Here is a 13,458-nt window from a genome sequence, read left to right on the forward strand (position 1 = left end):
TATTCGCAATGGACATATTAGCTGCAAACAATAAGTTATGGTTGTAGATACTCGGGGCTGCAACTTTTTTCCGATAGCTCGATACGCGATGTAATAAATAGTCCAGCGCCATTGCAATAAACGGATCACAATTTGCGTTTTATACAAATGGCAAAGTCCATTTACGTTCCCTTACACTCTGTTCGAGATGGATTGTAACGAAATCAAAATTATGTACAAAGATCATGTCTCAATTTAAACGTCTGAAAATTTTCAACGAACACCTGGTAATAATACATTCATAACAATATGTAAAACTGCACCACTTATCGATGCGTAATCGAACTTCGAATTATTAGCTACGTGCAAGAAGGTCATTGGACACGTTGTTTAAATAGCGTTTCTGTGGTCTGACGTAGCACAATGCCATGAGATTGAACAAGTCTATAATTACTCAAGTGCAATATTCAGTTCATACTTATGTACAGATCGCAGAGACGCCTTGAGATTCAAATTAGGAAATGGCAAGCCGTGATGTTTTTCGTTAATGCATTGTTAAAAGATCTTCTTACTTCGAAGAGTTGTACAGAGTCGACCAGCAAGCACTCATGAATTTACATACACTGTGTAGTCGCAGCTTTAGTCGGTTGTAGATGATTGCGACAAAGTGCACGTGCGTTATATACTCAAGTTGCACTATTTTTAGTTGCAATGCTAATTCAAGCCAGATCTTATAGCGTTATTCGAAACAAACAAAATCCGTTTACGAATCTACATTCAATCCGCAGTTCTCTCTACCTTGGCTTTGTTAACACTAAAGATTGTGTGCTTTATAGTTAGCAACCTGCGGTTCTGTTCTCTACCCCACTGCGCCCGATTCACATCTAGAAGTTAAATTTAGGGAGACAGAATTGGAGCCGGCCTTTAGAAAGTAGCTCGGAAATGTCTTTGAATTTGAACTTGAGGACGTCTGCATTCGTGTGGGCGGGCTCGCTTGTATTACAATACTTATACAGTACAGAAAACTACACATAACCAGAAATTATAATTTGTCCAGTTTAAAATTGACAGCTCCAAATAGGAGATCTGGCGTACCAGCTATTCAAGAATTGCATAATACTGTAACATAAATTTGTAATAATGATACCAAGAATAACAACAACGATAGTAATGATAGATTAAGATAGTATATAAGCTATAGAAACTTAAATGCAATATAATAATTTTTACCAAGATATAATACAGCCTTTTTTTTACGATTTTACGTCAGATTATATGCAAATAGAAAATTTGAAACTATTCTAAAAATATTTGAATTTCGTATAGGAAAATTTTATGTTTCGTTTCCTTTGAGTCTCAGAATCATACGTAATTTACGTATAATCAAAATAGATTTTCGTGGTAAAAAACTAACAAATTAAAGCTTGCTAATGATCAACAGCAATCTGAAGCATCAAAAAAGATGCAATGTAGAAACAAGGATGATTACACTCATAATGTATTATTTGTGAAAACTGGAGGCAAGTTTTATACAGTGTGCTCGCAATGACGTTACGCAATTGATACTTGAGAAAGGAAAAAATTACCATAAACAATAAGTATTTTATTGGCAAACTAGATCGTGATGAAGAGGACAGTGATTGTTAAGAATAAATTACGATCTATTTCAGGTTCAAAGAGCAGTATGACATGTTGTTTATTTGAGAAATCAATCTTATCAATCTCTGCATTCAAAATTAACTTATCATTACATGAAAATGACGTTTCAACCGATATACTCTTCAAATAAACATTGCAGTTACATCAGTAATATTCATGATGATGCTGAAACGAGCCATAGATTCACAAAATGTTTTTGATGGAAAAATCAGTCGAGTGGCGTGTTAACATTCTGATACTTACACGCTGATACAAATAGTGTGATCATAAAAAACAATACGTAGAAAAACTGTCTGAGAAATCCGCAGCTCTAGTGGCTAGCTTTAGCCTCATCAGATATTCTTTCTCTGATTTCAACTCAGGTTTTGCATATCTGATTTCACCCGGAATATTCAGTATCTTCTAGAATTACATAGAATAAATGTTATGTACTATGATACAATACTTTTTGCTTGTCCCAGCCTCGAATGACAATAAAAGTTGGTACAATTCATTTCCTGATCCTCTAGTTGTGAATGATTGTCAAAAATTGGCTTACAAGTTTATTTTGTACACATCTTAAGATATTGCAATACATCTAGTAACAGTTAATTCGTGCCACTTTCAAACCCAAATATTCCAATTTGGCAATATTTAAAGAAAAGTTAAAAAAAAAAACTCTATTTCTCATAGATCTCCTTTGTGAATCCAATTATTTGATAGCTGACATATGATTTAGCTTGAGTATTGCCCTAAGAAGCTTCCTACAAGATTTCATAGAGTTGATCATTTCAATAGTACCTACTTTATAACGTTTTTCTGGTTTCATTAAAAAAAAAAAATTATTTTCAGTCTTATCTCACTTGTCTCCACCCCATTCATTCACTCAACTATTTCTAAGCATGATTCGGTGAGATTTATAATTCTTTTGACGATATTTTTGATATTTTAGTGCAAATTTTTATGTAAAATTGAATCTTCATCACGATGTACTAATCCATCATTCGGCCAAAATATCGGGAAAAAAGTACCACGATATTGGACCAATTTGAGACATACTATTGACATGTGGCCCTGACCTGAGTCTGAAAAAGAAGCTTGGTATTTTCGTATGACAACCCGTGAGTTTTTGATGGTGATACAGCGTAACACTTTCCCAAAATGAATACCTATTTAAATGGCATATTTTCACAAGAAAGTGCAATCCAGGAACAGTTTTGAGTTGATATAAAATTATTGTGCACGCATTTGGCTAGTCCCCAATCGAGAATAGGGAAAAACAGTTTTCGAATGCTTCAACGTAACAGAATAGAATTTTGTTTAAGAGTAATGGGTCACAGTGCATAAGATATATCTCGCATGCAATAGCTAGTTGGCGGTCGTTAGTTGCGTGTACAGGTTACAGTGATACAGTAGCAGGTTAGATAATGTCGCCTAATTTTAACAATTTTTCTTTTACGCTATACCCTGTGGGAGGCGCCAGAAATCCGCGTATTACGTAAAATTTCCAATAGGATGAAAGACCACTAACCTTCTCACGCGGGACGTGTCGACGGAAGAGAATTAGTTATGTCCTCGAGGCGGTATTCACTATCTACATGCACGTCAAGCAGACGCCGGTTTCACACACAAACTACTAATGTACGTGCACCTTGAATCGCTCGATAAAGCAGCAGTAGCGCAGGTCGTTCTGCCATCTGTGAGGTACTTGGCGCACCATTTTTTTTGCGAATTACGGTGTGACGTATGTCAAGATTACGGTCTTATAGCAGGTCTGGGCACTCTATAGAAATGTTTTCACTCCATTTTTTGATGGGGGGGATGTCACTTACAATTGGTGTGAGCAGCCAGAAGAAATCTAATATGTGGTTCGCTACGGATTGGGCATTCACACGTGATACGTTTTCCTCCCCGAATGCTCATACACATATGCATACTTAAATATATATTCATATACTACATACACATATTGTACCGATAAATATACTTATTCATATTAGTGTAGTCACGCATGAGCCGAAAGCATGGTAGCAGTATGGTTAGATAGCAGTTACGTAATTCTGACGCTATCTGCCGAAACGTTCTAGGCAATGATAAAAAACACGCCCGCCATTGGTGGACTAGCCGCGGCTGAGTTGTTGCCGGGTTGAATACTAACATCCACAATTCTCCGTCGATCAGTCCGTTTAGTAACCGAACTTGGTTCGCGTTCTGTACCTTACTGCATTCATTTGCCAAAAATTCAATCAACTGAAAGATACCTGACCGAAGATAACACCGGTTTCAAGGTAATTTTAAAAAATAATACAGCTACTGCGAATAAACTTTGTAGCTCTGAATTTGCGTTTATTTTATTTTTGGCCTTTATTTTATATATACCACTTTGCTTTCTGACGAAGAGGTTATATCGGGTAATTGCCTGCAATATTATAAAATCCGCGTCAATATCCACAGACCATATAAGTTGGTTCTATTGTTTATTTCGGATACTGAATATGTATAAGTTTCTTTTTACCCCCGTACGAAAATCCACGAAATTTAGAAGACCCCTTTATTCTCGTATTATTGGAGTTGATCCGTTCTTCGGTGAATCGGCTGGATTAGGAAATGATGTCGCAATTCTATAGTTTATCAGTTTAGCATAGGTCAATTAACTGATGTGACTTTAGATAGTATTTAATTATATAATTTTTTGCTGCCTTCTACGTGTATTTTGTCAGAATTCTATTGACCACTGAAAATAACCATATTTGTGTTTCATTCAAACATTGTTAGTGTCTAAAAGTTTTTTTATTAAGCAAATTATCTTTTTCCACATTTACAGATGCCTGAGATCACATTAGTATCCCAAAATAAGAGTTTTGGTGGATGGCAAAAGGTCTTCACCCATGACAGGTACATACTTTGATCATCCGAGATCTAAATGATATTTCTTTTTTATACAAAAGGAGATTTCCGTATATAAACTTTTATATTACTCATCATTGAGTAACTTGTTTCCAAAAATATATTTAGGTTTCGATCTGTTAATATTAATGTAATCATTGTTGTCACAAATTTTGTCCATGTAAAATTAAGCTATTAGATGCTTAACAGAATATAGGACATCCATAAATACACAGATTTTGTTGTTTTTTACATTCTGGCAAAAAATGTTCACCACTTGTCTTTACTTTGTAATATTCAAAGGTATGCCATATATCTCTGTGTGACTGTTATAATTTCTTGTGAGCAGTTACAGAAAGAAAAGGTACATATAATATCATGTATTTCCCCTAAGCAACTAAGACTTCACTAGAAATTAGTCTTCCAGTGACGTTTTCTCCCCTTAAAATATTCATTTAGTAATGCAAAAGCTGTTCAAAATAAAATTACAGGATATTGCAAAAGAAATCAACTGTTATATTGCAGTAATTATGATGTCAATCAATTAATTGTTTGTAAAGTATTAAAACATTTGTCTACAAGTCCATTTTTATTTACTAAAGTATGGTAATGTGAACAAAAATTCTTTCTTCTTTCCATTAGATTTGAAGGTTTGGTTCCTCTTTAAAAATCATAGATAATTGCGCATGATGTAGTCTGATAAATACTGATCCACAATAAAGTTGAAAAGAAATCTGCAATCATGACATCTAGTAGTGTGTTGGGATTTAGAAAACGATACCGAAAGAAATTTATAATTGTGGTTGTCAAGCAGTCTTCAACTATTTTTATTTTGAACCACTACCGAACAATTTGGTTCCAGGTACAAATTAAAAATGAAAGCTTTATAGTTGCAAAGTGAAAATCTGGTATGGGTTACTATTCTTTTCGATTATGGTCAATCATATTATATTTTGTTGTGGCTATCACCATAAGTTGATGTTGGTGCAACAATGAATTGATGTCAAGGCCTTATGAAAAATGTAGTTTACTAAAAACACACATTACATTTTGCAACACCCAGATATCGATAGTTGACAACCATAATCGCATTAAATAATTACTTGCATCATATTTTATTGTAATTCCATCAATATTCAACCGTTATTTGTGACAATACGCATTTAATTTTCTAGGAACCATGACAAATAAAATTCTATACAACGGACCAAGATGTGTATCTTTTTTTTTAACAAAAAATGAATTTTTCTTTCAGTGTGGAGTTAAAATGTAAAATGAGGTTTGGTGTCTATCTACCACCACAAACAGAACAAGGCCCAGTTCCAGTTATTTACTGGCTGTCTGGTTTAGAGTGTACTGAAGCAAATTTTATTCAAAAAGGAGCAGCACAAAAGTACGCAGCTCAGTACGGTGTCATAATTGTTGCACCTGACACTAGTCCCCGTGGACTTAACATCCCAGGAGAAGATGATGACTGGGATTTTGGAACAGGTGCCGGATTCTACGTTGATGCAACAAACGAACCATGGAAAAATAACTACAGAATGTATTCCTACGTTACAAAGGAATTACCGGCATTAATAAATGAAAAGTTTCCAGCCATCCCTGATCGAAAGTCTATAGCAGGTCATAGGTAACATTGCAATCACAGCTGAGTAAAAAAAAAAAAAGAAAACTTGACGTGATATTTGATAGAATATAAGCCCATGTTGAACCGAATACTAAAGGTTGAATATCCATCGATATTTTCAACGTGTTCAGTTTTTTTAACGATTCTTCTGCTTGCAATACAATTGACGTATATTTAATAAAAGAAATTCCGAATCCATATTTTCAAGTTCACAATATCACCTCAAATTTTAAATTTAACACACATGTTCTTTTAGCGGTTCTGTCTTTAGATGTAATGAAAATAACCCAAAAAACGGAAAAGCTGTGATATAGGTATGAAATATCTTTTAAATTTAGATAAAATAATTATTTTTCTCGTCTATTTGGTCGTGAATCTAAATGACTGAATTGTATAACATTATGTTTTGTCATTACGTGTCATCTTTAGAATTTGAGAAAAGAAGTAGTTGTATCCATTCAATAACTGTAAAAAATGAACCTGTGATAGATCCTATTTAAAGAATTCAATCTCCCTGTCTATTAATGCAACATCGTGAGGTTGTTTAATTTTTTATAAAGGACTATTAAATCTATTACAGGTTGAAAACTGGTGATGTAATGTAGAATTGGAATGAAAAAAATCATAGTTTTCTACAATCCTTAAGTTGGCAGTCAATATTAAGAGAAAACGTCAAAGAATTTCACTGATTAGATTTACAATCAAATGGATATAAAAAATAGTTATATTGCACTAATTACAAGAGTATTTCATGTTGCTTCCAATGTCGCTGTGTTTGTTAGACTATCTGCATTAATTTTAGAAATATAACCACTAAAAAGCCTATATAAAAATTGAAGATCATATTCTGAATTCGGAAATATGTAGTTGAATTTGTTTTATTAAAATACATGCCTCATTTTTTTGTTAGAAGAATGTGTGAAAAGTTGAAATTAGTGATATTTCAAGGGGGTTTAGTTTCACATGGAATGACTTATATGTTGTGAAACCATTTTCATAACTTCAAAGTGCTTTTGTAATATTTATCAAAGTGTGATTAAAATAACAAAGTAATGAAGATGGTTTTAAATACATGCACATAATAATACACACGTATTATTGTTTTCCAGTATGGGTGGACATGGAGCATTTATCGCTGTTCTGAAAAACCCAGGCCTATACAGATCAGTCTCTGCAATGTCACCGATTTGCAATCCTATAAATTGCCCATGGGGGAAAAAAGCTTTTAATGGATATTTAGGTGGCGTGGAAGGAGATAGTAAATGGAAAGATTGGGATTCTACTGAACTAATTAAAAAATATAATGGACCTCAACTGGATATCCTAATTGACCAGGTGAAATCTACAACATTGTCATATTGTTAAATATTAATTTTGAAAAAACAGTGTTTATGGAACGTAGTATTGTGAAAAAATTGAAAATTTCACAGTGAGTTCAAGCACCTTTCACAAATGAAACAAAACTAAAAATCTCCCAGTAAAATATAGGACATTTCTGAAGCAGTTAAGTATGTGACTAAAAGAAATCTGGTCATATGAAAACACATTGAAATATTGAAAAAGTCATGCAAACAATAAGGTAAAATTGAAATGTTGTTTCAGGGTACAAACGATAATTTCTTGACAAAATCGCAATTATTACCTGAAAACTTGGTGGCTGCAGCTAAGGAATCTGGAGTGGCTGTTAATCTGAGGCTACAAGAAGGTTACGACCACAGTTACTACTTCATATCAACATTTATTGAAGATCACATCAAACATCACGCCAAGTACTTGAAAGCTTGATTGAGTTAACTTAGGTGAAACTCGAAATAAGAAAAATTTTATACAAATAAAAATCTGATACGAAACGTGCTTTATTTTAGTGTCAATGAAACCCTCGTTCCCGTATGGCGTAAATACTGACAGAAATTGTATGAAAAATATATTATACATCAGCGTGTTTAACGTTTTCATACTCTAATTATATGAGACGTACTTATGTATGTTTTGTACTTCATAAAACGTTCTTGGTTGAAATGTAAGTAGGTTTTCTAAAATCTCTTTCCATATCATTTTCCAATATATCAGACAGGCATGTAATATGTAACCTGTAATGTAATATCTATTTTCCCATGTCTATAGATGGATTTGTAAAAATAATATTAAATGTCACATAAAACTCCATAGCTGAGCAGAATTCATATGATTTTCAAGATTCAGCAAATCCCAAGAGATAATCTCAACCAAACAAATAAAAAAATTTCTCTACATGTCATTTAAACCCAAATGACAAATTACGCTGTTTCTATTCATCTCTTAGAGATGCGTCTCTTCATTCATATTTCTTAGATACATCTTTTTTTTTTTTGGTAGCACCCATAGATTTCGATACCTATCTTATTGATGTAGTTGAGATTCACTATTGGAGTCATGACTTATTATTACTAACTAAAAATTATTCTAAATGTTGCAGATAATGATGTTTCAACAAAGAATCAGATTTGAATTTAGTTTACTTTCCTATAGCAGGGGACAGAAAAGTAATAACAAAGTAATAACTTTCATTATAAATATTTGCTTATAAATTGTCTAGTTTTTTTTCACATTGTTCGTCTTACATCCTTCATATAAATACTTTACAAAATCGTAATATAGAATTAATTTCATTATGTGGAGAGCGTATCATGAGCGAGACCGAGGTGGTCCTCTGAATTCGTGCCAAAAAGTTAAAATCGGTTCACGCTTCTGCCATATATATGCGTTGCCCCATTTTTGCCAGAATCTGTTTAAATAATGCAAATTTACAAATATGATTGACTGAACCGATCAAGAACAGATATACTCACATTCCCCATGCTGCACCTCCCAAATGTGCTGCATGATCAAAAAACTGCCACTTCATTATGCACCCTATCGTATCAAGGCAGACCATTGCCTTAATAGCCTGTGAAGAATATAGACAGCTATTGTGAAATTAGTGTTGCATTTCAATGATGAGACTCCATACTTTGCAAAAATAGGATAGTTTCTTAATTAACAACGATTGCGGTAACTTAATTTACAAAATGAGTATAATTTCAGTACACACCGAATCAGCCGTGAATGTATACATTGGAAGAAAAATAATGCTGAGTCGTGAGTCAGGATACTGTGTGCAGGCAAAGCTCAGAATTCCCATTATGGCTCCTGACTTAAACGAATCAGATATGTTAGATCATCTGCTGCTCAATTCACATATTTATAGAAATAAAGTAATGGAAATATCAAGAACAACTCACAGCTCCAAGAGAAAGGCCTGGTCTGGAAAACACAGTCTTGTAAAAGTAACTAACAAGGTTTGACATCACACCACTGGTTAGATATAGAGCTAGAAACTGTTCCTTGCCAAGTGCTGCTACAACTGGAGAGCTAAAGCTGTTCAAAACAAACATGTTCGCAGCTAAGTGCAGGATCGTATAGTGTGAGAATGTAGATAACACCATTGGCCAACACATCGCACCTTGGGTTAAGAAGAAATAACATTATTAATGGGAATTGGATTTGAGTCAGTTCATCGCAAATATTAATATTCTGAAGATTCAGTATGTATTTTTAATTCATCAGTTGAGACATCTGCATACCATTGAACAATTTTAGAGTTTGATTTCATGCATCACATTAATTGACAAAGCATTTCTTTTTTACAATCTCTTTAGGTAAACAAGTTTGTTTAATCCAGAAGTACATAGATTGGAATTCATTTATATATTTTTTTTCTCATTAGAATCAAATAATAGGAAGTCTTGTTTCTGACGATAACATCAACTATTTGGTTCAGTGATATGTTTGGCGCTGCCACGCTATCTTAAGAACTACTGAACTGATTCACTTAAAATTTGAAGGCATTATTTTTGAATAGTTATTTTTTTTGCTGCACTTTATGTGTCTAATTGTAAGCTATATTTGTGGTAGTTGATTATTATTGATCTATACTAAAAGTATCTCCCTGAAAATATATTTCCGAAACATACTTGCAGGACTTTGTACTAATATAACGCGAACCTGTGGAGCACAGAAAGTCAGAACGATGAGAGGTAATTTGTTGCAATCAAAAAGTGAAGTGGCTACTCCAAGTCTTGAGATTCAAATATGAGTTTCATATTTTTTTTTTTTTACATAAGAGGAATGAACATTTGTTCAGTGTGTTTTTCCTACCAGGAAAAAGCAAGTGAATTGTTATTAACTTATCCCGCTTCTCGAACAGAACTTTTTTTCCAGATCCGGTATCTTGACTAGTGTGAAATTCTTATCATTACAACTCCCATCAGAAAATCCATATCAAGAAATACATTTTTTTTATATGAAAAATGGCAGGATTCTTATAGATCTTGAAATTTAAGCCTAGACATTTTGTTCAAACTTTAAATAGTCACATTTGACAAATTAAGCCTAGCATTTTCAAATGAAAATTTTGCATAAATTCAAAAGTAATAAGGTTTGCTATTTAATATAAAAAAATTATTTTTCAACCTAATGACCATGTTCTTCAGAGACAATCGCGTGGCAAAGAAATCAGCATGATTATACACCTCTTGTATAAAAACTTTTCCCAGTTTTGACATTTTCCTGAAAAAAACTTACTGGAATTTGGATTGGAGCAAAAATATCGTAGCATGGTGCCCTGAAGAGCTGGTACACGCCATGCGCAAAATACCAAGACATTTATGAAGCAAATAGGAACAAATAGCTTTTTTCCTTCGTCTAAGCTATTCCACCAATTGTGAACCGTCGCCCTCCATCCAGTGCGCTGTATAAAGAGAGCAACAATAGGTCTATATTTTTCTGTTCACTTCATCTTCTTCACTCTGTTTTTCCAAGGAGCACACTTCCGTTATTTTTGGACGTGTAAGTTGTATGTGATCTCTCGCCATGCATTTAAACATGACAAATATGTGTTCTTTGAAAAACAGAGCTCCTAATAATTTCATTATTGTATTTGGAAAATGAACAACTTTACATACTCTTACTCGAGTAAACTCGAATCGATGGACCAACCTCTGGGTGCGCGCCCTAATATTTTCATATTCCCAAATTGCTGATCCAACTATTGATGCGCTACTGAACTGTAAAAGAATAATGAAAAGAAATTGACTGTAAATTTCAAAACTCAGCAAAGCTATTTCAACTGTAAGATTATGCATATTATAGCAAATCTAGTTGCACATGTTTTGTTGAAATATATAATTTTTTTCACGTGTGGCTAGTTAAAAATGTTTAACTTTTCCAAATTCTTGGACAACATTCAGTATGTTGTAGTCATATCAAGTCCATAGCTCCTTTTTCAATGAATTTGTGCATGAAATACTAGCTTTGGTATGAATATCTGGCTGTCAGACATCTTGGTAATAAATACTACGCGATAGTTAAACGCAAGATCACGTATTGAAAATGACATTTTGAAAGTAATTCTCCAGTTTTTAGTTTAACGATAGTAACAAAAATGACTTGATCGTATTGAATGCTATACTTTCCGTGACGAAATTTTCAGAGAAATGTATTAGTGGTTTAGGAGGAGTTTCAGGGTATCCAGCGTGAATGGCATATTAATTTCCCACACATTTTCTAGTTTTCCCATAAAAAACATTGATTTTTTTTAAGATACATCTGAACTACTCTTATTGAACGAACTTGCTTTTCTTATTCAAATTCATTGCTTTATACCTATATTTTAATTATAAATGAAAATAGTCAATCTTTTTCATATTCAATTTAATTTGGCTCAGTTTCAATTATTTGATATTTCAATAATTGTTCAGCATTTCAACTCGAAAGAAATACGTCATGGTATATGGATGTTCATGAAAGAAAATCGTACCTAACAATTATTTGAATTCAGAAATATGCATTCAGTAATGTGAATTAATTTTAGTGTTCAATTATAATTATCAGCAAAATTTAACATTTCTCATTAAATTAACAAAAACTCAAGTTTCATTTATGTACTTTTTTGTACTACACATTTGTTTTCTACAGATGTAGTGTGCATTGACTAGAATATTCGCCTTGGAGCAGTATTAAAGGAAGAAATTAGTACAATTCTAGGAACCGTGGTCGAATTTCCTGACATTCCGCTAATAGTTTCAAACTGTGTGAAATTTCCAAATCTTCCTTGGTTTTCCAGAAATTCTTTAGTGATAGATACTCTGTATCTGTTTACACTCTGAAGTATATGCTTGCTAATAAAGAAGAACTAATAATGAAAGAGGCTCAGCCTATGGATTTACATGATATAAAAACTAACATCACTTTACTGCTAGCAGAACTTGCGTTAATGAAGATTCGATCACCATCAGCTGTACAACTGTCCAACAGTGCTCAAAATTTGTAACACTAGCGAAATTTTGCAGTTCCACTAACAAATTTGTGGCTAATATTGTTGGCACGGAACAGTTTTGCAGGGTTACTCGTGAAGATTGATCAGAGTTACGGATCATGTCATATATGTTCTTTTTATTAATCATTCTTTTCGACTTTGAGCGAGAAGTTAAACTATCCAAAAATTGCGATAATTATTGTGAATAAAGAGAGAATTACCATAATAGAAAAACCAAGTGGCTTCCATAGTCTTGTGAGGTGAATAGGACCTGGTTTGGTAAGTTCACTAGTAAACGGCGATTTGGTTTGTTTGGAAGCATCGGTTACTCTTCGAAAATACCTCACATGGTGCAGGGTGGTTTGCGACATGGCTTTTGGTTTGTGATACTGCACACCAGATAGTAGCCTGATTAAAGAGAGGAATCAAAATATTGTATCGGCTTCAGACGCATGACGTCACATAACCAAAATTTACCAACGATGCCGTTTTGTATTAGTGTTTACCATTTGCCCGACATGTTTCCAAAATTGAGCAACGCCTGCGTGGCCATAATTGTATAGGAAATAGTTATTCTTTCGTTCACTTTGTGTACTCTTATATCAATTTTTACTATCTTTAACTACATTGTCAATTTCATACGGAAGCCCGGTTATGCATACTTTAGTGTGAATTTCCACAATTCTTTGCCAATAGGAATGACGATAAAATAGAAGATTCGCACTCAGCGCACAACAGACAGTGCTTTCCTGCTTTATTGGCGGTTCTATTGGTCAAGAACTCTGCAGCAAAATGCTGTGGCAGCACTTCGCCGCCCGTGAAAATTCAGGCTTAATGCAAACTTCACCGTACCACGCGTGCTTTCCAACGTTACAACGGTTTCACCATTGCACATAACCATATATTTGACACTCTGAATTTGACAACGACTGCGTCCGTAATTCTTAGTGCATATATACACATGTTTATATGCTGTAAGGTGCTGTAAGGT

At 33.7% G+C, this 13,458-nt stretch overlaps 2 protein-coding genes across 4 annotated transcripts; one reads left to right on the forward strand and one right to left on the reverse strand.

The window, feature by feature from the left end:
- Nucleotides 1-3,636: 3,636 nt before the first annotated feature.
- LOC107222473 (S-formylglutathione hydrolase) lies at nucleotides 3,637-7,983 on the forward strand. The gene is made up of 5 exons (XM_015661854.2): nucleotides 3,637-3,905; nucleotides 4,442-4,512; nucleotides 5,759-6,136; nucleotides 7,243-7,468; nucleotides 7,736-7,983. The coding sequence occupies exons 2-5, from the start codon at nucleotides 4,442-4,444 to the stop codon at nucleotides 7,916-7,918; spliced, it is 858 nt and encodes a 285-aa protein (XP_015517340.1). The 5' UTR covers nucleotides 3,637-3,905; the 3' UTR covers nucleotides 7,919-7,983.
- Nucleotides 7,984-8,406: 423 nt separating this feature from the next.
- LOC107222470 (presenilins-associated rhomboid-like protein, mitochondrial) lies at nucleotides 8,407-13,425 on the reverse strand. Of its 3 annotated transcripts, none has more exons than XM_015661852.2 (8): nucleotides 12,945-13,425; nucleotides 12,689-12,875; nucleotides 11,116-11,217; nucleotides 10,736-10,901; nucleotides 9,394-9,614; nucleotides 9,204-9,305; nucleotides 8,962-9,059; nucleotides 8,407-8,897 (listed from the first exon to the last, which is right to left on the reverse strand). In XM_015661852.2, exons 1-8 carry the CDS (start codon nucleotides 12,974-12,976, stop codon nucleotides 8,798-8,800), a joined length of 1,008 nt encoding a protein of 335 aa, XP_015517338.2. In that variant the 5' UTR covers nucleotides 12,977-13,425; the 3' UTR covers nucleotides 8,407-8,797. The 3 variants fall into 3 exon arrangements, with proteins under 3 accessions (XP_015517338.2, XP_015517339.1, XP_015517336.1); XM_015661853.2 differs by having other exon boundaries at nucleotides 13,130-13,423; XM_015661850.2 differs by having other exon boundaries at nucleotides 12,974-13,423.
- Between the last annotated feature and the right edge of the window lie 33 nt (nucleotides 13,426-13,458).

Source organism: Neodiprion lecontei, chromosome 4, assembly GCF_021901455.1.
Source record: "Neodiprion lecontei isolate iyNeoLeco1 chromosome 4, iyNeoLeco1.1, whole genome shotgun sequence".
Taxonomy (NCBI): domain Eukaryota; kingdom Metazoa; phylum Arthropoda; class Insecta; order Hymenoptera; family Diprionidae; genus Neodiprion; species Neodiprion lecontei.

Excerpts from the sequence above, each read along its gene's own strand:
- LOC107222473 (XM_015661854.2), top strand. The coding sequence starts at position 4,442 with ATGCCTGAGATCACATTAGTATCCCAAAATAAGAGTTTTGGTGGATGG. Across the intron at positions 4,513-5,758 it reads AAGGTCTTCACCCATGACAG|TGTGGAGTTAAAATGTAAAA; the intron begins GTACATACTTTG and ends TTTTTCTTTCAG. Across the intron at positions 7,469-7,735 it reads TGGATATCCTAATTGACCAG|GGTACAAACGATAATTTCTT; the intron begins GTGAAATCTACA and ends ATGTTGTTTCAG.
- LOC107222470 (XM_015661850.2), bottom strand. The coding sequence starts at position 13,020 with ATGGCCACGCAGGCGTTGCTCAATTTTGGAAACATGTCGGGCAAATG. Across the intron at positions 12,876-12,973 it reads GGAAACATGTCGGGCAAATG|GCTACTATCTGGTGTGCAGT; the intron begins GTAAACACTAAT and ends CTCTTTAATCAG. Across the intron at positions 9,060-9,203 it reads ATACATTCACGGCTGATTCG|GCTATTAAGGCAATGGTCTG; the intron begins GTGTGTACTGAA and ends TATTCTTCACAG.